At 42.3% G+C, this 24,893-nt stretch overlaps 1 protein-coding gene across 1 annotated transcript in view; it reads left to right on the top strand.

The window, feature by feature from the left end:
* Positions 1-24,893, top strand: part of ascc3 (activating signal cointegrator 1 complex subunit 3) — a 626,361-nt gene that overhangs the window by 466,068 nt on the left and 135,400 nt on the right. The window contains 6 exon segments of the mRNA XM_034173960.1: positions 283-381; positions 506-674; positions 11,287-11,507; positions 12,050-12,135; positions 21,067-21,233; positions 24,156-24,301. Coding sequence (XP_034029851.1) covers positions 283-381; positions 506-674; positions 11,287-11,507; positions 12,050-12,135; positions 21,067-21,233; positions 24,156-24,301 — 888 coding nt within the window.

Genomic DNA, 24,893 nt, shown 5'->3' on the forward strand with positions numbered 1-24,893 from the left:
TAAATGATTTAACAGTGTGGGACCCCAGTGCTCTGCTAGAGCTCCTCAGCCACCAGTCAGACTGTGGCAGTGTACAGATGCCTTAACCATTTGACAATGTGATTTAAATTTTTTATTTGTTGATGAGGTGATTTATCCATAATTTGTTCTTTGTTTTTAACAGAAAACATGAAATATGCTGTAAATGGTCTGCAACATATTTGTATTCTTTCATTTTCTCTGAACTCTGGCCGAGATTATAAAGTTTGGGTGAACTGTTCTGTGCCTTTATTCATGGTTCAGGTCCACGGGTCAGTGGGTGAGCCCTGGTGGTTATGGGTGGAGGATCCCATTAATGATCACATCTACCACTCTGAGTACTTCATCCTGCAGAAGAAACAGGTTTGTGTGTTGACAGTACACCGGTGTCACTACAACGCTCGGGATTCTTGATCCGTGCCACACCTGCATTGACATGAGGACTGTTCTCAGAAGATGATCAACATGTGATCCTGTGTTCTTTCAGGTGGTGACAGGAGAGCCTCAAAACATTGTTTTCACTATCCCTATCTTTGAGCCGCTGCCCTCACAGTACTACATCAAGGTCGTGTCCGACCGCTGGCTCGGGGCCGAGGCCGTCTGCATCATCAACTTTCAGAACCTCATCTTACCTGAACGACACCCTCCGCACACCGGTACTCACTCACCAACACACGCCATCGTGTTGTGATCAGAGCACATTGGCAAAACTTCAGTGCTGATAACCAGTCAGTGGTGATTGAGATTAGTTTTGGTTGTTGAGGAGCGATTGTTGAGAAACATTATGAAGTCCAGTGACACGGCGGTCTGTGTCGGTGAGGAAAGGTTCACTGACCTTCAGTTTGCAGCTGATGCTTTCCTCTTTGCAGAATCAGTCAGTGTCCTGGTTGCAACACGTGAAAGGCTAGTATAAGAGTGTTTGGGTTTTAGAATACCCTGGATCAAGACTAAGATTCTGGACAGAGCTGTGACCACTGTCTGCATGTTGTGTTTTCTTGGAAGTGACATTCATGTCTTTTAGAGCTCAGTCTTTGAGGCAATGAGCTTATGGAGTCATGAGGTCACTGGCCAAAAGGATATGATAATGTTGATTCCTTGCAGAAGGGCATCTTTAGGCATCCTGGTGCTCCTCCATTTACTGTATTATTCTGAGACTTGGAGTCTAACAAGATGATGCAGAGATTATTTTATTGATTTCATCTCTTGAAAGAAGTTTGCAACCTCTTCACATCTCTAATGCAAGGTTTTGGGGTCACCCCATCTGTGTGTTCCAACGTCCATCCATCTGTCTGTGAACAGGATAACATAAAAGATAGTGGATTGATTTCAAATGAGGTTTTTTGTTTGTTTGTTTTTTTTTGGGGGGGGGGGGGTGTTTGTTTTTTGTTTTGTTTTGGGGGGTGTTTATTTGTTTGTTTGTTTGTTTGTTTGTTGAGAAATGGATTTTCCAGCACATAATTGTTTATTAAATTTAGGTGAAGATCCAGCTCTCCTTCTGTATTTTTCTCTTCTTCTGTAATGTGTCCGTCCTTCACAGTTTCTCTATTTCCTGCTTCCACTGATTGCCATGAAGCGCTTTGCGTGCTGTCCGGCATTGGGGATTTCAGGTCTCTGCAGTTTCCAAGCAGATGTTTTTTCTGTAAAAGTAGCCAGATCTGTGTAAGCAGTGTTTATCTCCATCAGGTCTGTCTGTAAAACTGTGTAGAAAATAGTGTTGTCATCAGTCTGTCACTGGTATGCAAGCTGACATTGATTATTAATAGGTCCATGAATCATTGATAAAGACTAACGTCTCATGTATAAAGACTAACGTCTGAAATATGGTGTACGCTAAAAACCAGAAACTATCGTACCCACAAAAATATCCAGATGTGTCAAAGTGTGCATACGCGGATCCAAGTATGTTCCATTTGTACATCCCACTGAACGTGGAATTGAGTGCACATGCAGACATACCAAACTATTCCCTCTTCATGCCCCTATTTAAATATAGAAATTCATGTAATTAGGCCCTGGGGCATGGGATTACCCTCTGTGCAATCATTCATTCCACATGAACACAGAAAAGAAATTATATCGAGTCTGAGCTGCAGATGACTGGAAATGACGTGGAGACATGCAGGGATAGTTTATTTGGTACCCTGTCAAATGGAATAAACATGAAACAGAAATAACGTTAGTAAGAGCGTGTGTGTGAGGCCGTAAATGCTGTGAGCTCAGAGCAGCGCACACACACTGAAGTAAAACAAAATGATGTGCACTGCGGCTGAGAGTGTGTGACATCCATAATTTATGCACGCATTTATTGACAAATACTGAACACAGGGAGACAATCGAGGCACCTGTTAAGAAGCTCTCCAGCTTTAGTTCCTTGAGCAAGCAAAAACAAAAAAAGACATTAACAAAAAACTTATTTGAATGTGCATGTGCCTAAATGTGCCCCGTTGGTATTCATTTGAAACAATTGCACAAATACACTATATACTCACTAAATAAGCATTTTGGAACTGAGGACACTAATTGTGAGTGTCATGATTGGGTATAAAAGGAGCATCCCCAAAAAGCTCAGCCTGAAGCAAGCAAGCAAAGATGGGGCGAGGATCACCACTTTGTGAACAACTGCATGAAAAAATAGTCCAGCAGTTTAAGAACAATGTTTCTCAACGTTCAGTTGCAAGGAATTTAGGGATTCCATCATCTGCAGTCCATAATATGATCAGAAGATTCAGAGAATCTGGAGAACTTTCTACACATAAGCGGCAAGGCAGAAAACCAACATTGAATGCCCATGACCTTCGATCCCTCAGGTGGCACTGCATTAAAAACCGACATCATTGTGTAAAGGATCTTACCGTGTGGGCTCAGGAACACTTCAGAAAACCATTGTAAGTTAACACAGTTTGTCATTATATCTACAAGTGCAAGTTAAAACTCCACCATGCAAAGCGAAAGGCATACATCAACAACATCCAGAAACGCCGCCGCCTTCTCTGGGCCCGAGCTCATTTGAAATGGACAGACGCAAAGTGGAAAAGTGTGCTGTGGTCTGATGAGTCCACATTTCAAATTGTTTTTGGAAATCATGGGCGTCGTGTCCTCCGGACAAAAGAGGAAAAAGACCATCCAGATTGTTACTAGTGCAAAGTTCAAAAGCCCGCATCTGTGATGGTATGGGGGGGGTGTTAGTGCCCATGGCATGGACAATTTACACATCTGTGATGGCACCATCAATGCTGAAAGGTACATCCAGGTTTTGGAGCAACACATGCTGCCATCCAAGCAACGTCTTTGTCAGGGACGTCCCTGATTATTTCAGCAAGACAATGCCAAGCCACATTCTGCACGTGTTCCAACAGCGTGGCTTCATAGTAAAAGAGTGCAGGTACCAGACTGGCCTGCCTGCAGTCCACACCTGTCGCCCATTTAAAATGTGTGGCACATTATGAAGCACAAAATACGACAACTGAGACCCCGAAATGTTGAACAACTGAAGTTGTACATTAAGCAAGAATGGGAAAGAATTCCACCAACAAATCTTCAACAATTAGTGTCCTCAGTTCCCAAACACTTATTGAGTGTTGTTAGAAGGAAAGGTGATGTAACACAGTGGTAAACATACCACTGTCCCAGTTTTTTTTGTAACATATTGCAGGCATCCATTTCAAAATGAGCAAATATTTGCACAAAAACAAAGTTTATCAGTGTGAACATTAAAATGTCTTGTCTTTGTGGTGTATTCAATTGAATATAGGTTGAAGAGGATTTACAAATCATTGTACTCTGTTTTAATTTACATTTTACACAACATCCCAATTTCATTGGAATTGGGGTTGTAATTGCTAACTACTTATGAACATGACTGTATCTGCTTTCTTGTAAATGAAATTTTATAATACACAACTGACCGTGGAACAGCTGAGCAGTCAGCTAATAATTAAGGTATGCGTCTAACGCCTTATTTCCACTGAGCGGTCTGGGTCGGTTTGGTATGGTTTGGTCTGGAACGGTTAAGTCTGGCTTGACTTGAATTTCCACTGCCAGTAGTACCCTTTTGTTTGTTAGGTGCATGGTAGATGTCAAGATGCAGAGTCCCATGGTTTATTTGATTTAAGTAAACTGCTTTCTTCACTTTCAAGTTTTATTCTGTGAGATTTCTTCACTCATGGGTGATTTGTTTGTCAGTAGTTTGTGTTCAGTGAGGCACTCCATCTCTGAGGCAATGATTTGACCGATTACAGCTGGTCAAAATAAACAACACACACTTTCCCCTAATCAGTACAAACTGCGGGGTTCTTCAGGGCTGTGTCAGTTCCCCTGTACTGTTTAAAATCTATGCTAATGAATGTGAGATAAAAGAGTTTAACCATCATCTAATTACATTTTCAGATGTCACAGCATTGATGGCACTACTGTCAGGAAAAGAACAACCAGACCTGTACCATGACTGTGTCAAAAGCCTGGTTGAGTGGTGTGACCAGAACACACTCATTATAAACTCGGCCAAGACTGAGGAAGTCATCTTTGGCCAACCTCAACTCACCATTGCTCCTGTGTTCATACATCAGGAGATCATTAAACAGTCTGACTCATTCAAATATCTAGGAGTGTATGTGGACAGTGCCCTCTCCTGGAGTGTTCACATAGACTATCTGTGCAACAAGCTGCAGCGGAGAATATACTTTGTAAGGAGATTCCGAACCTTTGGAGCCAGTCTAGCCATTGTGGACCAGTTCTACGCAGCTACCATTCAAGTGTGTTGCTGTATGGCAGTTCTGTGTGGTTCTTTGGCCTCTCAGTGCAGTTGAAGAACAGGATACTGAGACTGCTCAACATCTGCTCCAAAATTGTGGATCACTCGGTGGAGAACAAATTCACAGAGCTGTGCATGAAACAAGCCATACGACTTGCGGACAAAATTTGTACAGACTCAGGCCATGTTCTGAACAGTGAATATGAGCATCTTCCTTCTGGGAAGCACTTTGGAGTGCATTGTTACAGGAGGAATAGATACAGGAACTCATTTGTGCCACACTCCATCGCACTTTTAAATCAGAGGGTGACCAAATGAACACATTGTTGCAGACCACATACTAGTTTTAAAATTATTTTATGTTGAATGTTTTATGATGAATGTTTGATGTGTTTTATGTCTTGGGGCTTCGGAAGCTCATGTAAGTTAAATTTCTGTTTTACAGACAACAAAGTTTTAGCTTATCTTATTTTGTCACTGATGTTGACGGACTGGACAGCACGGCGGATTGGTGGTGCTGTTGCCTCACAAGGAGAAAGTCTTTGGATCACTCCCCACCTGGGTCTTTCTGTGTGGAGTTTGCATGTTCTCCCCGAAGGTGTGCAAGTGTTTGCTTGTCTATATGTGGCCCTGCAATAGACTGACGTCCTGTCGACCTGTTGACCCATTGACTACTACGATACTTCACTGGAATAATTGGATATAGAGCATTATTATCACTTTACCGGGGCGTTGCTAGGCCGGTATCGTAGATTTACGTCGACGCTACCTGGATAAAACCGCCCGCTGTGCGTAAACAAATGACGTCATAGCGCGCAGCCCAAGAACTGTCCGCAGAGGGGGGCAAAAACTGTCCGCAGAGGAAAAGATGAAAAGGCGAGAAGTGTGTTTTGGTACCAATATGGATATTCTGGATGATTTTCTCATAGATAGTACGACAATGCAGCTAAAGCAGCCAGCTTGATGAGGACACACTGCCGAATTTGGAGAGCAGCGTACGCGCCAGCAGACACGGCAAAAGTTAAGTGAGCCAACTTTTTATGTACGCGTTACGTGTTGTGTATCTCAGTAGAAAGTGATGATAATGCAAATAACATGCTGTTGTTGTGCGGTATGCATTTTCTGAGTCCCTCCATTCACACCCAGTGGCCCTAAATGACAGATAGTCTGTCAAAATATCTGTCATTTTGGGCCACTGGGCGTGAACGTCGGGCCTCTGAAAATGCATACCACCCTCCAAAAGCATGTTATTGTATTATGAGTAAATGAATATTAACGAGCTGTGGACCCTAAAACAAATCACAGATACGTAGTAACCAGATTCTCTCTGCTGTGTTTCGCTAAAATAAAGATTTTTAATGTTTTTTTGTTTGTTTGTTTGTCAATGAAGCTGAGAAATTACCACTGACATGGAATAAACTTTATTCACTGACACTTGTGCACGCTAATTTGACGGAGAGGAGAAAATAAACTGATGTAGGGTGGAAAAGAAAAGCACCTAATCCTCACATACTCTGCAGATTGTACAAAAGTCACCATGATATTATTTCTAACCACATTCCACTCGGGAGGAGCAGCAGTTATCAGGAAGCGATCCCACAGCAGAGGTCAGGTTACAGCCGGAGATTTTGGTGAAACATCAATCAACTGCTTCATATCAAAGTTCCGCTTAGCCATTATATTCATCTAAGAGAAAAGAAATCATGTTTGATGATAAGTGGAGACACATGATGAGGCTGAACTCACACTGGCTTGACTTGCCAAGTCCGTCTGAACTCGCGGAATTTTGCTGTCTGTGTGTCTGATGAGAATTTGGTCCAGAGATTTGGTCCTAAGGTGTTATGTTGTGACATCCTGTAGTCAGTGTGGAGTTAAAGTAATCTGAAGTCTGCTTCACCACCCTTTCTTTCAGGTTGGAATCACGCTGGACTGTGTGCACTTCCTGCTGCTCATTTTCCTTGTGTACATGACACCTTAACACCAAATCAGTCTCCACACTCCTGCTTTCAAAGTCTGTGACTATTTTTATAGTAACTGTCAATTACAGCACAGCTGGAAGGGCCCAATACTAATATTAGGGAGTAAAAAATTATGATACAGATATATCGGCCGATATATACAAGTGTTCATTTCTTGCTAACTTCAAAAATACAAACCAACTTACGCCATCCTGTCATCACTTGGATTGGCACCTGGCATGTCTCATTGCCCAGCATTTGCATTAAAAAGACTTCTCTATTTTGGCCTTGACTAGCTGGTGGCATAGTGAAATGGCCAATCTGATTGAAAATGAATGACAGCTTATGGCTTTGCCTCTCTGGTTGCTAAAGTGACCAAGGGGTGATGGGGGGAGGCGGGGACCCAGCCATTGTTGACAGCTTTGTAAGCAATGGCATTGGAAAGCCCTCTGCTGGACAACCTCCATAGTGACATTACTTCCAACAGCCAAAGTGTCTTTTTGAATGTTTAATGTATGTCAATCCTGTCTGTGTCAATCCTGCTGCAAAATGGAGGTTAATGTGCATCTCTTGATGGTGGGAGTGCCCAGAGGACCCCGCACACCTGCACACAGCACATGCAAACCCACACAGAAAGTTGTTTTATTGGAGCCAACACTGCCACCTTGTTGCTGTGTGAACTGCTAAGCACTGCTCTACTGCCACTGAAATGGATTTAGAGCTGTAAAGCTCACTGAATCCAAAAGTAACATATCACACTGTTGATCACATCTTACTTGTGGTGGCTCCTCTTCACTGTGAATTTCAGAACTGATTTTAAGGTTTTGTTGTTGACGTGTAAAGAAGGTTGTGTGCCCGTCTATCTCACAGACTGTGTTATGTGTCTTTTCGTGCCCTGTAGTCTCAGTAGGTGTACTTGCCTTGTGTTCTGAGAGTGAAGAAGAATCTCAGTCCCATTGATTTTGCCCTCATGTTTCCCAGCATGACTCTTTCAGCAAGGTGCCATTCTGCCCAAACTGTCTTGTAAGGTTTCCTGCAGTTCCATATCTGACCACAATTTTACATGTGGAAATTCTGGGGTGGCATTGTTGAGTTTCTGTGATGGACAGCCCTTTTTAAGGGAACGCTGCCGTCTACTGGCCTCAGAGAAAAACGGGCATGTTTTAGCATCACTGCGTCATTGAATAATCTCATGAAAGGTCTATCTGGAGGAATTTAGTGACATGTAAACATAGTATCCAGTACTTGATTGTTTGTCAGCGATTACTGACAAATGTGAAATGATTGAATGCTAATTTAATGGCCCCTTCACACATAACATGAAGTTGGGTGAAAAAGATTGGGAAAAAAAATGATTTGGCAAATAGCGAAAAAGTTCATCCTGCTGTCAGGAGGGACACATGGTCGGACAGGCGTGAGCGATGCCTTGGTGACGCTTGCGTGCGTGCTTGTGTGCAAGCACACAAACACATTGCGAACACATTAGAGGTGTGAGACCACATCATGCTCACACAGCAGCAGAAGAAATTAGATGTTCAAATTAGAGGGTGACATGGGAGTAGATTTTCACTCCTGTCCCATCCCACTCCAACAGAAAAATTCCTGTCCTATCCAAATCCCGGGCCAGAGTAAGAAAAAAAAAAATTGCAGTCCCATCCCACTCCCAGTAAAATGGCTCCCACTCCCATTCTGCTCCCACCTGTACCGCTCCCATTTTTTTTTCTTTTTTTGGCTTTTAGGCAATACACCAAATTTGATTTGATCTTCTCCCCATTCTTTTTTGGATTTTATTTCAAAAGATATGGCAACAGCAACAGTTCATCTGCGGTAATATAGGGAGGCACCTACTGCCTTAATCCAAACAAACAAACTTAATACCACGGCCATATCAGTCTACTTTCTCACTCTTGAGCACACTTGGATATTTGTCTGTTTGCAAGAAAACACCGCCCACAAACTAATTAGGGCTAACTGTCAGAATCATCACATTCAACTAACATCTAACATGTTCTTACCTTAAATGTTACTATGTAGGAAATCTCCATTTTCTGGATTGAGGGTGATGCGCCTCTCCTCGTGTTTTACAAGCAGCATACAGCGTGTTAACATCTTCACACTCGACTCTCCTGAAGTTCAGTAATATTTGTGACTTCCCTGCCAATTCTGTGAGCTTAATAGATAAGTCATTATTTCTGACTTTGCATTGCAAATCACTTTTAACACACTGGTTTCTTTGCTGGTGTTCGCTGCATCCATTGTTCTTCTTTGAATTCTGGCGGAAAGCAGCGGCCAGAAACACTTTTGGCTTCTGGGCCATGTAGTTCTTTTGACTTGCGTTACGATGTAGGCTTACTGAAAGAAAACTATAGAATGGTGGCACCAGTGTTTTCTTTCTTTTCTGATTAGTCGGTTTCTGGTCCAGTCTGCTTCCATTAACTTTTTATCCTGTACCATCCCAATCACGTGACGAATGGTAACATTGACTCCCATCCCATGGGAATCTCATGGAAATCCCGTGACCCATGGGATTCCTGAAAAAATATCAGCCTCTAGTGCAAATGTACATAAATCAATGAAAATGTCTAAGGACAAATTGAGAGCACAAAACATTATAAGAACAATTAATATACTTTGTAAATGTAAGACAATCTGGTAATGATTCTATTCTCACTGTAATAAAATAAAGAAAAAAAGAAAAAACAATTTGCTGTGACTGTTTCGGCACTCTGGCAAAACAATTTCCTTCGGGATTAATAAAGTTCCCCTCATTATTCTTATGATGTGTAATTGATGCCTGATGATGTGACAGTCTGTGTTGGAAATGACGGAACACATGGATTGCGTTTTGTCTGGTAAAATATTTAATTTCTGGTATAAAGAGCAGATAGTACAAGAATTAACTATCCCTCACGTGGTGGATGTGACATTTGGATCATCAGCTGAGTGGTCATATGATCAGACAGATATATTCACATGGAGCAGCCTGTCTAATAACGTCTGCAGTGTGCAGTGAAGCACTGCTGAAGGTGTTATGTGTTTTTATTTGGAAAGCATGCTGACACGTGTGCATCACAGTGGAGTGTTCAGAGGTACTGTTCTACATGGCATGATATGTATTCTCCAGCTCTGAGCAGTGACAACATGGTGCTGAACTGCTGCAGCTCGTCAGTGACACGCCCACCTGTTTGGTGCAAATCACAGCTGCAGAACACATATCTGCCATCAACTCATAACATTATTGTTCTTTGTTTTAATTTAACACGTTGTGTTCACCCTGTCAGTGTCAACTGACAGAGTGAGTCTGAGCTGGACACGCTCCCGTATCTCCAGAGCGAAGTAAAGCCATCACAGCTCCTCATTTGTATTTTTTTACTTTACAACTGTTTCTTTTAATTGAACACCTCGCTGTCACTCGCACTCTTGCCTGACAATGTGTGTGTTATCTGACAGTGTCGGTGAGCCTGCACTGGAATGATCTGAGTGACACACCCCCTTGGGCTCACAGCTGTCGCTCTATATTTTTGCGCTGGCAGCGCGAATGGCCCTGCCTTTTTGAAGTGGCCGGTGAGTGGTGTTGGATGTTCTTGGGTGGCACCTGGACTCTGGCTGACTCCGGCCAAGAGTGGGTCGAATGGGCACTCAACCAGCATTCGGTGACATTCAGCCGCTGGTGTGAAGGCTGCCTCGATCGCACCATTCGGACACGGTTAAATATGGCCGATGAGTTTGTGCAGCTCCTCGGCCACGGCATAATATGTCCGACCTGCATACGACATGCCTTGTGAATACTGCGAACATGATTAGATGGCAATGCGACCTCATCTTGCCCGCCGTTTGAATGCGTTTCTGGCATGAGCGGCACACGATTATAGAGTGCATGTGCCGTGTCCGAATGGATGTGGCGTCTGCTGTATGAGGCATTTGATTGCAGCTCTGATTTTCCACGAATGCTATTTGACGACTCCTTTGTGTGCCATTCTGCCTCAATTGTGTTATGTGCGAAGGGGCCCTTAACTTTCTACAAGTTTAGATTATGAAGTATTTTATCTTTCTAATAGTGGTGGATCAAGATACATGTTCTGTGATTCATGTCTCTAACCATAATTAGGATGAGTTAGTATGAGAGTATAAGGTTCATAGTATGTAATCATCTGTGCAATGACAAGGCCCTTCAAAATGTCAAATCACAAAAGATTCTTTCCAAAGTTTATTAACTTTACTGCTTCATTCTCCATCTGTTTATTTATTAACAGTTTTACTGGAAAAAGGTGCCTAATTCTCATTAAATATTATTGAAAAGGCTGGGTGCAGGGAGGGGGACTTTATTTGGCAACCAAATGTGGGGTGACGAGGTGAAACAACTTGTTTTCTTGTTTTTTATTTTGACGTGATTTTGGACCTTGATTGTGATTGTAATGGTACATTTGTTATATTTTAGTCCACGGTTGATGTATTTTTTTTCTTCATTGCTCTGGTTTAGTAAATGTTGTTGCTGTATTGTGGGTTTTTCTGCCACACCTCATTCTTCTTGTGTCATCTACATTCCTTTTTGACTCTCAGAGCTGTTGGATCTGCAGCCTTTGCCGGTGATCGCTCTGGGTAACCGGGCATATGAGAACCTGTACAAGTTCACCCACTTCAATCCGATCCAAACGCAGATCTTCCACACGCTTTATCACACTGACACCAACGTCCTGCTGGGGGCGCCAACGGGCTCTGGAAAAACCATTGCTGCAGAGATGGCCATGTTTCGGGTTTTCAACAACTATCCTGGCTCTAAGGTTTGACTTGCTGTCCTGCTCCCTTTGGATCAGTTCTTGCATTGTTAATGGGATATAGCAGCTTTTTAGTATATTCGCTGTTGGATGAATAGATAATGCTTTACACAACGCAAATGTTCAAGTGTCTCATTCAGTTAACGAAACTGACAGAACCACTAAACAAAGCTGTTGTGGTGATTTCAATCTTTATTATTTTTGTCATAATTTGATTATCAGGATGATGTCAGATCAAACATATTTAATTTATGAAGTACTATCTACAAATAAACAAATGCATTCTTCCCTTTACTGGGCCAAGAAGATGTCTCAAAAATGGAATTTCTCTCATTATTAATGTGGCTGCTTTTTTTCTTCTTTTTTTGCACCAGAAAGCAATCATATCTGCACAACATAGGTCATACTGATTCTGCAACACACTCTGATTAGAAGTGCCTGTTGTCACAGCAAACATTACACAGTCACCTAACCAGGAAGAATACTGACAGGGAATGTTTTCTCAGAAGATAGCAAGTTGTTTATTTCCTTTTCCCCTACACCTACAGGTGGTTTATATTGCTCCCCTGAAAGCCCTAGTCAGAGAGAGGATTGAGGACTGGAAGATTAGGATGGAAGAGAAACTGGGGAAAAAGTAAGTTGGATCAGAGAAACATTTCCCTTCACTTTTACAGCACGCAATACCACAAAATGTTTCAACATGTGCATAGGGTCTTCATTTTTTACAAAGATTCATAAACTTTTCATTTTTACAACCATTTTTACTTACAAAACAAAGTCTTCAAAGACCCCATTGTTCTGAGGAAGAGTGAATGGAATCAGTAGTCAGCAGGTTCCCCCCTTTTTAAAATTATGTTAATGGAACCTCATTCTTATCTGAAATCATGCAGCATATAGCCAGTTTATATGGCAGTATATATCTGTCTGTCATTCACAATTGCCTAAAAACCTAAAAACTCATAGCTTAAAACTAATAGCGGTATACATTAAATCACCAAATTAATGGAGACTCAGTGCAAAGAGAAGAGAATGTAAATATTTTTTTATTTAAATGGCTAACTTAAATTCCAACCTGTGATCAACAAGGATTCATTGTTCACATCAAAATTCATACTGTCCTGGTCAGAACTACACTGGGGGGGGGGGGGGGGGGGGGGGGGGGGGGGATTGAGGTCTTTTGGATTTACTGCTAGTATACATTAGTAGAGTTCTCCCTTAGAAATGGAATGTATAATAGAAGATATACCTCATTGACTTTTCATATACATAAGTGCCACATGACCACAATATGTCTAAATTAGAGCCCAGCTGATATGAGCCTTTCATCAGTATATTCGTATCAGCATTATTTTTCATGATATGAAAACTTTTATTTTTGTGAATAAACAGTGTAGAAAAGCACTTTCCCAGTTGCAAATGGTGCCATTAATTCAATTCAGCTTAATTCAATTCAGTTTATTTCATTTATATAGCGCCATATTACACAAAGTTGCCTCAAGGCGCTTCACCCAAGTTATGTCTAACCTTACCAACCCCAAGAGCAAGCACACAGGCGACAGTGGTAAGGGAAAACTCGCTCGGATGATTTGAGAAAGAAACCTCAAGCAGACCAGACTCAAAGGGGCAACCCTCTGCTTGGGCCGTGCTACCGACACAATTGACAATACAAATATAGCAGACATTTTGGGAGCCTATGATGTTGCGCAGGACAGGAGGCCTGCAGAAGAGGACACCCACTCCCACTTCTGGATGGAGCTGCACCTCAAACAGAGAGAAAAAACAGAATCAGGTGACAGAAAGACAACAAATACAGTATAATTTGTCAGCATTAAGCAACAAAGAAAAACAGAAGAAATACTAAAGTGATTGCCCTAAACTTCACTAAAAGACCCAGACTTTAGATCAAGTTGAGGCCCCATCATGCTCCGTTTTCTAATAAAATAAATTTAAAAGGGTAGAAAGCATAGTACCATACTGTGCCAGTATACTAGCCATACGAAAGCACAACATAGCTTGTTCAGTACAACCCCTGGCAAAAATTATGGAATCACCGGAGGATGTTCATTCAGTTGTTTAATTCCATCCATCCATCCATCCATTTTCTTCCGCTTTATCCGGAGTCGGGTCGCGGGGGCAGCAGCTCAAGCAAAGCCGCCCAGACCTCCCGATCTACACACACCTCCCCCAGCTCCTCCGGGGGAACCCCAAGACGTTCCCAAGCCAACCGAGACATGTAATCCTTCCAGCGTGTCCTGGGTCTTCCCCGGGGCCTCCTCCCAATGGGACGTGCCCGGAACACCTCTCCAGCGAGGCGTCCAGGGGGCATCCGGAAAAGATGCCCGAGCCACCTCAACTGACTCCTTTCGACGTGGAGGAGCAGCGGCTCGACTCCGAGCTCCTCCCGAGTGACCGAGCTCCTCACCCTATCTCTAAGGGAGCGCCCAGCCACCCTGCGGAGGAAACTCATCTCGGCCGCTTGTACCCGCAATCTCGTTCTTTCGGTCATGACAATTTCATGACCATAGGTGAGGATCAGAACGTAGATCGATCGGTAAATCAAGAGCTTTGCCCCCCTACTCAGCTCTCTCTTCACCACGACGGTCCGATACAGCGACCACATCACTGCAGACGCTGCACCGATCCGTCTATCGATCTCACGCTCCATCCGTCCCTCACTCGTGAACAAGACCCCGAGATACTTAAACTCCTCCACTTCAGGCAAGGACACTCCACCGACCTGAAGAGGGCAAAGCACCTTTTTCCGGTCGAGAACCATGGCCTCGGATTTGGAGGTGCTGATTTTCATCCCGGACGCCTCACACTCGGCTGCAAACCGCCCCAGTGCACGCTGAAGGTCCTGATTTGACGAAGCCAACAGAACCACATCGTCCGCAAACAGCAGAGACGAGATTCTGTGGTTCCCAAACCAGACCCCCTCTACACCCTGGCTGCGCCTAGAAATTCTGTCCATAAAAATAATGAACAGAACCGGTGACAAAGGGCAGCCCTGGCGGAGGCCAACGTGCACTGGAAACAGGTTTGACTTACTTCCGGCAATGCGAACCAAGCTCCTGCTGCGGTCGTACAGGGACCGGATGGCCCGGATAGTAAAGTTGTTTAATTTTGTAGAAAAAAAGCAGATCACAGACATGACACAAAACTAAAGTCATTTCAAATGGCAACTTTCTGGCTTTAAGAAACACTATAAGAAATCAGGAAAAAAAATTGTGGCAGTCAGTAATGGTTACTTTTTTAGACCAAGCAGAGGGAAAAAAAAATATGGAATCACTCAATTCTGAGGAAAAAATTATGGAATCATGAAAAACAAAAGAAAGCTCCAACACATCACTAGTATTTTGTTGCACCACCTCTGGCTTTTATAACAGCTTGCAGTCTCTGAGGCATGGACTTAATGAGTGACAAACAGTACTCTTCATCAATCTGGCTCCAACTTTCTCTGATTGCTGTTGCCAGATCAGCTTTGCAGGTTGGAGCCTTGTCATGGACCATTTTCTTCAACTTCCACCAAAGATTTTCAATTGGATTAACATCCGGACTATTTGCAGGCCATGACATTGACCCTATGTGTCTTTTTGCAAGGAATGTTTTCACAGTTTTTGCTCTATGGCAAGATGCATTATCATCTTGAAAAATGGTTTCATCATCCCCAAACATCTTTCAGTTGATGGGGTAAGAAAAGTGTCCAAAATATCAACGTAAACTTGTGCATTTATTGATGATGTAATGACAGCCATCTCCCCAGTGCCTTTACCTGACATGCAGCCCCATATCATCAATGACTGTGGAAATTTACATGTTCTCTTCAGGCAGTCATCTTTATAAATCTCATTGGAATGGCACCAAACAAAAGTTCCAGCATCATCACCTTGCCCAATGCAGATTCGCGATTCATCACTGAATATGACTTTCATCCAGTCATCCACAGTCCATGATTGCTTTTCCTTAGCCCATTGTAACCTTGTTTTTTTCTGTTTAGGTGTTAATGATGGCTTTTGTTTAGCTTTTCTGTATGTAAATCCCATTTCCTTTAGGCGGTTTCTTACAGTTCGGTCACAGACGTTGACTCCAGTTTCCTCCCATTCGTTCCTCATTTGTTTTGTTGTGCATTTTCGATTTTTGAGACATATTGCTTTAAGTTTTGTGTCTTGACGCTTTGATGTCTTCCTTGGTCTACCAGTATGTTTGCCTTTAACAACCTTCCCATGTTGTTTGTATTTGGTCCAGAGTAGACACAGCTGACTGTGAACAACCAACATCTTTTGCAACATTGCGTGATGATTTACCCTCTTTTAAGAGTTTGTTAATCTTCTCCTTTGTTTCAATTGACTTCTCTCATGTTGGAGCCATGATTCATGCCAGTCCACTTGGTGCAACAGATCTCCAAGGTGTGATAACTCCTTTTTAGATGCAGACTAACGAGCAGATCTGATTTGATGCAGGTGTTAGTTTTGTGGATGAAAATTTACAGGGTGATTCCATAATTTATTCCTCAGAATTGAGTGAGTCCATATTTTTTTTTCCCTCTGCTTGGTCTAAAAAAGTAACCATTACTGACTGCCACAATTTTTTTTCCTGATTTCGTATAGTGTTTCTTAAAGCCAGAAAGTTGCCATTTGAAATGACTTTAGTTTTGTGTCATGTCTGTGATCTGCTTTTTTTCTACAAAATTAAACAACTGAATGAACATCCTCTGAGGCCGGCGATTCCATAATTATTGCCAGGGGTTGTAGAAGGCACTAGAACTATATTGTTTACAATGCTTTTAAGCATGGCTGGGGCCGCCATCACCCCTTGGTCACATTAGCGACTGGAGACAGATAATGTAACCAGTTACCATTGATTTTTGGCATTTTACAGCAACAACAAACAAGTGGTCCCTTCACCGGCCCCTAGGCAGGGCCAAATTTGACAAAATGTCAATTTTATGCAAATGCTGAACAGTTGGACACGGTTGGTGCCAGTTGAAGTGAAAACAGTGTAATATGACATTTGTTAGTTGTCAGTTATATTTATAGTTATTTATAATAAAATGAATTCATTCAAAAATGTAAAACATCAAGCCCCAATTGCATTTCTTTGTCATAAGGGTTTGATAATTAATTGTTTGGGATCATTACCATTTTTTTGTGTTTTTTATCAGATATATTAGTATTGTAAATTAATTAATTAGTACTTAATTGTTATATGAAATTCCGATATGAACCATATCAATCAATAAAAAACTGCCTTTGTCAAAATCATGAAAACTAAAATAAATGTATAAATAAAAATAAGAAATGCAGCAAAGGCCTATTGTATGTAGCACAGATTCCATCACATACAATTTGGCCAAGCACCTCAAGTGGATTTTGGCTCCTCTAGTTGGTAACTCAGACCACCATGTGGAGAACACACAAGATTTTGTGAACAAGATCAAGGACCTGCAGCTGTAGGCAGATGAAACTGTGGTGTCATTTGATGTGACTTCGTTGTTCACCTGCATCCCCACCACTGAGGCCATCTCAGCTGTGAGGCAGAGACTGCTGGAGGATGTGTCTCTACCTGAAAGGACCAAACTCACACCAGATCACATCTGCCAACTCTTGGAGATCTGTCTTAACACCACGTATTTCCTGTTTAGGGGGAATTACTACAGGCAGATCCATGGTTGTGCGATGGGGTCTCCGGTATCCCCCATTGTGGCCAATCTGTACATGAAGCGAGTGGAGAAGACAGCCTTGACGTTGTTCACGGGCATCTCTCCCAGTCACTGGTTCAGATATGTTGATGACACATGGGTTAAAATCAAGCAACAGGAGGTTGAGGACTTTACAGAACACATCAATTCGGTGGATTCCAATATCAAGTTCACACGTGAGGATGCCAGAAACAGCCATTTAGCCTTCTTGGACTGTGATGTTACGATTGGAGAGAACAGGCAGCTCCAGACAGAGGTTTACAGAAAATCCACTCACACTGACCAATATCTGCTCTTTGGCTCAAACCACCCCCTTGAACACAAGCTCGGGGTGATCAGGACTCTTCAACACAGAGCCCTACAGGTGCCCACAACTGTAGAGGGAAGGGCTAAAGAACAACAACTTGTACAGAAAGCCCTCACAGTATGTGGGTACCCACGAGGGTCCCTGGACAAAGTGCAGAAGTCCCAGAAAACAAAGAGACCAGATAGACAGGAGACGGAGACAAGAAGAGTGTCTCTCCCTTATTTAGCAGGAGTAGGGGAAAAATTACAGAGGATCTTCAGACAGCACAAAATCCCAGTTTACTTTAAACCGGTTAACACCTTGAGACAGAAATTAGTTCACCCTAAGGACAGGATCCCTAGTTACAAACAGAGCAATGTAGTGTATTATGTATCAGGAAAACTGTAATGAACACTACATAGGTGAGACTAAGCAACCTTTAAACAAGAGGCTATACCAGCACCGCAGAGAGTTCGCCAGTGGACCTCAGTCTGCAGTTCATCTCCACCTGAAAGACACTAACCACACGTTTGAGGACAAGGAAGTTAAAATCTTAGCCAGAGAGAAGAAATGGTTTGAGAGAGGTGTCAAGGAAGCATTCTTTGTAAAACAGTTGAAACCCAGCCTTAACCGGGGGGCGGGCCTCAGACACGCTTTGTCCCCTGTTTACAATGGGGTACTCAGGTCAAAGCAGTTTCAGTCTTTTGTTCATGGTAATGAGTCATTCACGTCATCAGGAGAGTCGTCAAGGGAGCCATCAGGGGAGGCTTCCATCCCATCATTAGGAGAGTGCTAACTAGAGCACAATAGGTGCTAATTAGAGCTATTGTTTAGTCACTAGCCTATAGCAGTCGGCCTCTCAGTAGGAGGGGTCTTGTTAGGTTAAAAACTCCAGCTTTTGTTGGCTTCTGGTTTATTCTTCTCTACAAGAGTCAAGACAGAAGTCAGACTACCAGAGCAAGAATTTTAGCTGAGGAAGCTTCTGTGATTTGAAGCGAAACGTCCTCACGTCAAGCAACCCAGTCCAGTCGAAGCTTCTCTACTATGGAAACCACCTAGACAACTGAGAGCCTACACAGAAACAAATGCAGTAAAGGTGATCTAAGTATATAACTTGAAATTATTTATCATCATGAAGAGAATGTCTGCATTATCTAGTGAAATGGTAAAAAAAATCATTTATAACCCTTTCAGAAGAAAGTCACTGATTCATATTCATTCAGGTCTGTGGACCTGACGAGAAAATGTAGTGAATACTTATTTTCCGAAGCTGTATACTTTCAGCCTGCTCAACTGTGCACGTGCTTCAAGCATGACATTTGGTTCACTGTGCTCATGGCTGCACAGAGAAGAGACGACGGGCACATCATCCTCATGTTCTTTAATGTTTTAGAGTTTGTCAGTTTTTTGGATCCAGAAGGTACCGAGCATGTAGCAAGTGGAGCACCATGCTATTTTTTAACAGGTTGCCTTCACGACAGCTTAACATGCATGCACAGCTGCTTTAATTTCCATTCAGACTGTGATTCTACAATACTGTATTGAAATTAGCAGTTATCTCTTCACACTTATATAAACTTTGCAGTTAATACATGCCAAAAGTGGGGGCCCTAAGGATCACAGATCAGCCATGAGCCGTTACACCACTACTCATAACTGAATAAGATTTTCCCAGTGGTCTCTTCATCTCAAAGGCTGAGGACCCTGAGACATAAATGTCACTGCAGTGTAGTAAACATCTCTACAAGTTCAACACTTTCACCAAATAGAGACACAGGTCTAATGCCTCAGACTAGGCAGTCTGGATCTTTAGACTTCATTAGGACAAACACAAACCTAAATGCTCTGAGAGTATTCACTGATAGCACAAAGATCACAGCTTCATTTGCAAAATCAAGGTCAGTAAATTTGTTCTCACCAACAAAAACACTGTAGTCTGTAATTTCCGCAACCCTACCTGACACCTAGTTTATGGAAGCATTGAACATTAGAGGAGCCAGAGCACATCCCGGAGAAATACCAGGTTTCACTCAGGAAAATCCATGGATTGTATATATAATGGACGGAGCCTGCGTGGTGTCACCCATTGGTTTTATTTAGAAACCCAGAACAACCAAAATAAGCCTTGTCATGTTGAGAGCCCCACCCGCACTGATTCACGATGAACTCATTAATGCATGAAGGGGTGGAGTGAGGCTATAAACATGTTTATTATATGGCTGTGACATTATGCGCTCTATGATTGGCTGATTTCCTGTCTGATATTTCCCATATCAGCCCCTTTACCATAACAATCGGTACAGAACGCGTATCACATTTGTACAAACCAGAAAGTTAAAAACACGATTAGAAAAACCAAGTCGGACACGAATGTATTCCATAAATATCTAAACAGCATCGGAAAAAACACACAGATTGAAAGCTTACCAGCTAACGACTGGACCATCTATTAAGCAAGTTTTTGACGGAGGTGAAGCAAACAGGTCTGACTATGAGCCGTCACCAGCTTTCATATTCGGGTGATGCCATAAGTTTGAGTGTTTATATAAATATAATAGCCATATAATAAATGAATTATTAACCTTGCTTGTGCAGCCTGTACAGAAAAATCAGACCTCAGTGTTTTTTGCACGGACCTAGCTAATGTTTGGTCTGTACTTATACCTCGGTATGATATTTTCCCGTACAGACCTCACGGTTAGTTAATAAATCCTCAATTATTTCTGCTCTAAAGTTGGATTTTTTTAAATGGGCTTCTATGGGAATTTGCTCTGTTTTGGAGCCAGCCTCAATCGGCCAGTCAAGGAACTTCAAGAAAAATTACTTCTGCAGTAGGGTCAAAATACGAGCTTAAGTGTTGCCGCTTGGGAAAAGCTCAGAATCTGCCTCTGCTCTGTACAGCACTGGCTATGATGTCCAGGAGCATGTTGGGTATCCCATGAATTCTCAGTATGTCCCAAATAGCAGTTTGATCAACTGAGTCAAATGGTTTGCAAAAGGCAACATCAGCTCCAAAAAAGCAAAATCACAACATATCAATTCTGTGATACACTACCAGATCATCGATCAGTGCTGCTAATAACCTGATGTTAATAATCAGTCCCACTGTGTTTTATGCCAGTACACTGCAACTGTTAGGTCAAACTAATAAAAGTCTGGTTGTGGCCTAGGAACAATCATGGTACTGCGGCTACAGATAGTATGATGAAGCCATGTTCTTCAGTCCATCCTTGTCACCAATATCCTCATGTGGAAAATTAGCAGTCACAGTCTCAGCCACATTGTCAGAATCTTTACACTCCGCATGGTAATCACTGTGCTGTATGACTTTGTCTAGACAGAAGTGAGGAGTGGTTATGATTGAATGAATAATTTTTTTTTTTTTTTCCATGAAGGCTTTTGTGTGGTGGGGAAAAAGCGAGTTGTAAAGTAGAGCTTGTGCTATATTTTCCTATTGAATATAAAGTGAATTTTATTTTTGGGTTGTTTTTTGTTTGTTTTTGCTGCAGTAGGCTGGAAAGAGCAGTTTAGTAAAGTAATCAAGTGACAGTGTTTCCTTGTTGCTGTCTGGCTGTGTTCAGAGTGGTGGAGCTGACCGGTGACGTGACCCCAGACATGAGGGCGATTGCTCAGGCCGATCTCATTGTGACCACACCGGAGAAGTGGGATGGTGTCAGTCGAAGCTGGCAGAACCGAAGCTATGTTCAAAAAGTCGCCATTCTCATCATAGATGAGATTCACCTGTTGGGTAAGTGACCACAACAAGTTTGTATGGTTTTATATGCAAGGATGTTTCTGAGTCCATGAGATGACATTGGCAAAAAAAATGTTGTTACATGAATACAGAATTAAAACCATAGAGGGTAAAAAAAAAAGGAAATTGGCTTCGGGGCTTTAGTTGGCAAAACCACAACTCATGTTGTGTGTGTTGTTTTTTTTTTGGGGGGGGGGGGTGTATTTATTTAAATCTCTGAACAGTGCTGTGAGTTAAATACAGAGGCATTTACGTAATATAATTTTCCCTCTGGTGCTTTTGATTTTCTGAAAATATCTGAGTTACATGAGGAACGTTTTTTTTTGTTTGTTTGTTTTTCTGTTCATGTCACATCTGGTGAACATTACTGATACAAAGAATGGAATAACCCCAGAATCACTGAGTAGTGTGGCCAAAGCATCCACTATAGGTCACCGCAGTAAATGGTATTCATGTGAAGTGTACAGTCGTCACTAATGGATGAGTCCTAAGAACATTATAACGACTCACAAAATTGCTGCATTGGTACCAAGTAGACAGAAGGCTACTCTTGGTGGTGTGTGGACTGTTCCCAGGAGGCTCATAAGAGGTTTTAAAAATAACAATATTATGAGCAAGCACACTTTGTATTGGTGGTGGCCAGAAGGATTATAAAAGTGGGCTTATAACCAGAGGGTCACGGGGTTAATTCTCCGATAAGACAGGAAAAACACAAAGGTGTGTGTGTGTGTGTGTGTGTGTGTGTGTGTGTGTGTGTGTGTGTGTGTGTGTGTGTGTGTGTGTGTGTGTGTGTGTGTGTGTGTGTGTACACGTACGTGAGAGAGAGTGAGAATATGAGGCATCAAGGGGTGGTGGCCAAGTGGTTAATGCGCTTGGTTTCAGTGCAGAAGGTTCCGGGTTCAAATCTCACCCCTGCCACATTTCTCCGTGTAATGTGGAGTTGCATCAGGAAGGGCATCCGGCATAAAACCTTTGCCAATTCAACATGCAGATCCACCTTGGAGTGCAAACAAGTGAGCAGCCAAAGGGGCTTACTTTTGGCTTATTTAATCCATGTATTGTGTTGGTAAAGTTTTAATGTATAATAAAATTGAGAATATTTTTGGTTCGTTCAGCTGCGTTTACACATAACGATGGCAAGTCATGAATGACACAAAGTATACATTCTTGGCTGCTGATCATGAATGTGATGATTTGAGGCAGAGGCGTCAGGTGTCCTTAGGAAATGCTGCAACCTATTACCACGCGTTACCATTAATGGCACGTGTTGCTGGCAGATTATCAGCAACCATGACGCACGGTCAAGACTGATGTTGCGCGCATCGTTAAGTTCTGTCACATTGTGAATGAGGCAAATTGTCTCCCCACACACACACACACACACACACACACACACACACACACACACACACACACACACACCCATATTCATCCAACCATCAGTTGCTGAACAATTCAGATCGCTCCAGTTTGCTCCTCAAAATCCACAGCAGAAGAATTTTGTGACTGCATGCTTAGTTGGGCTCTGTGCCATGGAGTGGCGCAGAGAGGAGGAGGAGACAGAGAGAGCCAGATGTGTGGCTCCACGCGGCTCTCGTCTCGCTCGTTTTCCCAAACATCAGGCACATGCAGCAGGTGGAACACCTGCAGGAGCATGCTGAGGAGCACTGGAACAAGACTTTTAGCTGACTTGGCATCACTGTCCTTCTTCGGCATATTGCAGCAATGAAACTGAATGCAGTGCAGCAGGGTTTAATTATGCACACATCAGAGAAAAACGCTGTCACGCTCTATTAAGGATCACCACTAATCAAGATGGATCAACACACTCAGTTGCGACCTCCATGACATGAGGCGAAATGAGGGTTGTGTGTGACATTCATGGAAGAGTTTTTGACAGCCAAAAACATGCTCCACAAAAATCACCAATATCACGCTGGATGACCAATATCAGGGTTCTCTCTGAGGTTCAAAAACGGTTAGCCACTGTGGCGAAATGGTGGAAATTTCAGTTAGCCACGTGGGAAGTTGATTTGCCACATATTGATTCAAAAGAAAAATTGTAAATATGCATGAGTGCAAATTCAAAACATTCAAAACAGCTTATAAACTTTAATATAAACTGCTATTAAATAAAACAAATTGGACAGCATTACAGCTTACACGCGTCTTTTCTGATGTCACTTTACACTACTGCTCTGTAGTCTGAGGTCTCCTCTGTGCCTCACTCAGATTGTCTGAACAGTTGGTCCTTAGTAAAATCTGTGTGATAGGTAGTAGTACTTTGTGATGAGAATAAATGCCAGGACGTGCACAGCTGATGTTGACGGATGGAGGTGTACAGAAGATTTTTTGCTTTGTTAACAGTTATGAAATTTTCGTCCTCTGCTGTGACCGGATGAAATTTGTGCACAGCAGTCGCAAACACTGCAGTGAGGTTATTGGTATTTGGCAAAGAGTGTTTGCGACAACCAACTGGATGTAAGTGTAGAGCAGAAGAATAGCATGACTCGGAACGAAATATATGATGTATGTGTAAAGTTGTCAATAATGGCTGAGGATGAGTCCTTTGACAACAGAACTCACAGATTGTTTGAAAGGGTTCACTAAAAGTGTATGTAGGTTCATGGCCGCAACGTAGTATAATAGTTGTATAGTTCACTTATCACCACATATTACAGTAGAATGCAGTCCCCACACAGTTCCTTTCAAATCCTGTCATCAGTAAAGAGCTGAGTTTTTGGGTGTTCCAGTTTTGTTTGGGCACAAAGCACATTTGCTGCTGTGCTGTTGTGTTTTTTTATTTTTATTATTTCTGTCATTACCTCTTTGTGTAGCATCTTACGTTGTAACAGCACAAGCCGACGTACTGGACTGGACATTTTGATGGGCCTGTCTCACTGTTTCTCATTTCAGGGGAGGACAGAGGTCCAGTTTTGGAGGTCATCGTGTCCAGGACCAACTTTATTTCCTCCCACACATCTAAGACCGTTCGAGTAGTTGGTCTGTCCACAGCTCTGGCCAATGCTCGAGATCTTGCTGACTGGCTGGGAATTGGACAGGTCAGATTTCTTAAACATTATATCTGTAGCTCTGTTCATCAAAGCAGGTCAGTAAAATGCATGGGATTGTTTTCTTCTCACCTTCTAACCCCTTGGTTTTGTGTCAGATGGTCAGATCATCTTTGTGAGCTGTTTGAGCTGTACTGAGGTTGGATTTGTGGAAAAGAGCAATGCTGTTGCAGAGCCAGCCAAAAACCACATACTTTTGTCTAACTCTGTTTTTATGGTTCATTTGTTGCCTGCCCTTTCTTTTTTTTTTTTTTTGATTGAATTTATATAATAATGGCAGTAAAGATAAATGGATGCTTTTGGCCTGGAGTTAATGTTGGGGTTTATGCTTTTGGATGCCATGCTTAAGTTGTAATCATCAGAAATGATTTTGGTGATGTGGATATATGAGCTGGCCTGTAAGCTTTGAAAGATGAGCTTCCAAATGATGCCATAGAAGATTTAGTGTGGCTGACATGTTTTTAAACTAAAGCTGAATACCAATCGTGCACACCTCAGTCTCCATATCAACTGGAGTATGAGTCATTTTCTAACAGTTTAACTTTCCCGTGTGAGATAATGAATAAAGTCTTGAGGCTTGAAC

Source organism: Thalassophryne amazonica, chromosome 7 (assembly GCF_902500255.1).
Source record: "Thalassophryne amazonica chromosome 7, fThaAma1.1, whole genome shotgun sequence".
Taxonomy (NCBI): Eukaryota; Metazoa; Chordata; class Actinopteri; order Batrachoidiformes; family Batrachoididae; genus Thalassophryne; species Thalassophryne amazonica.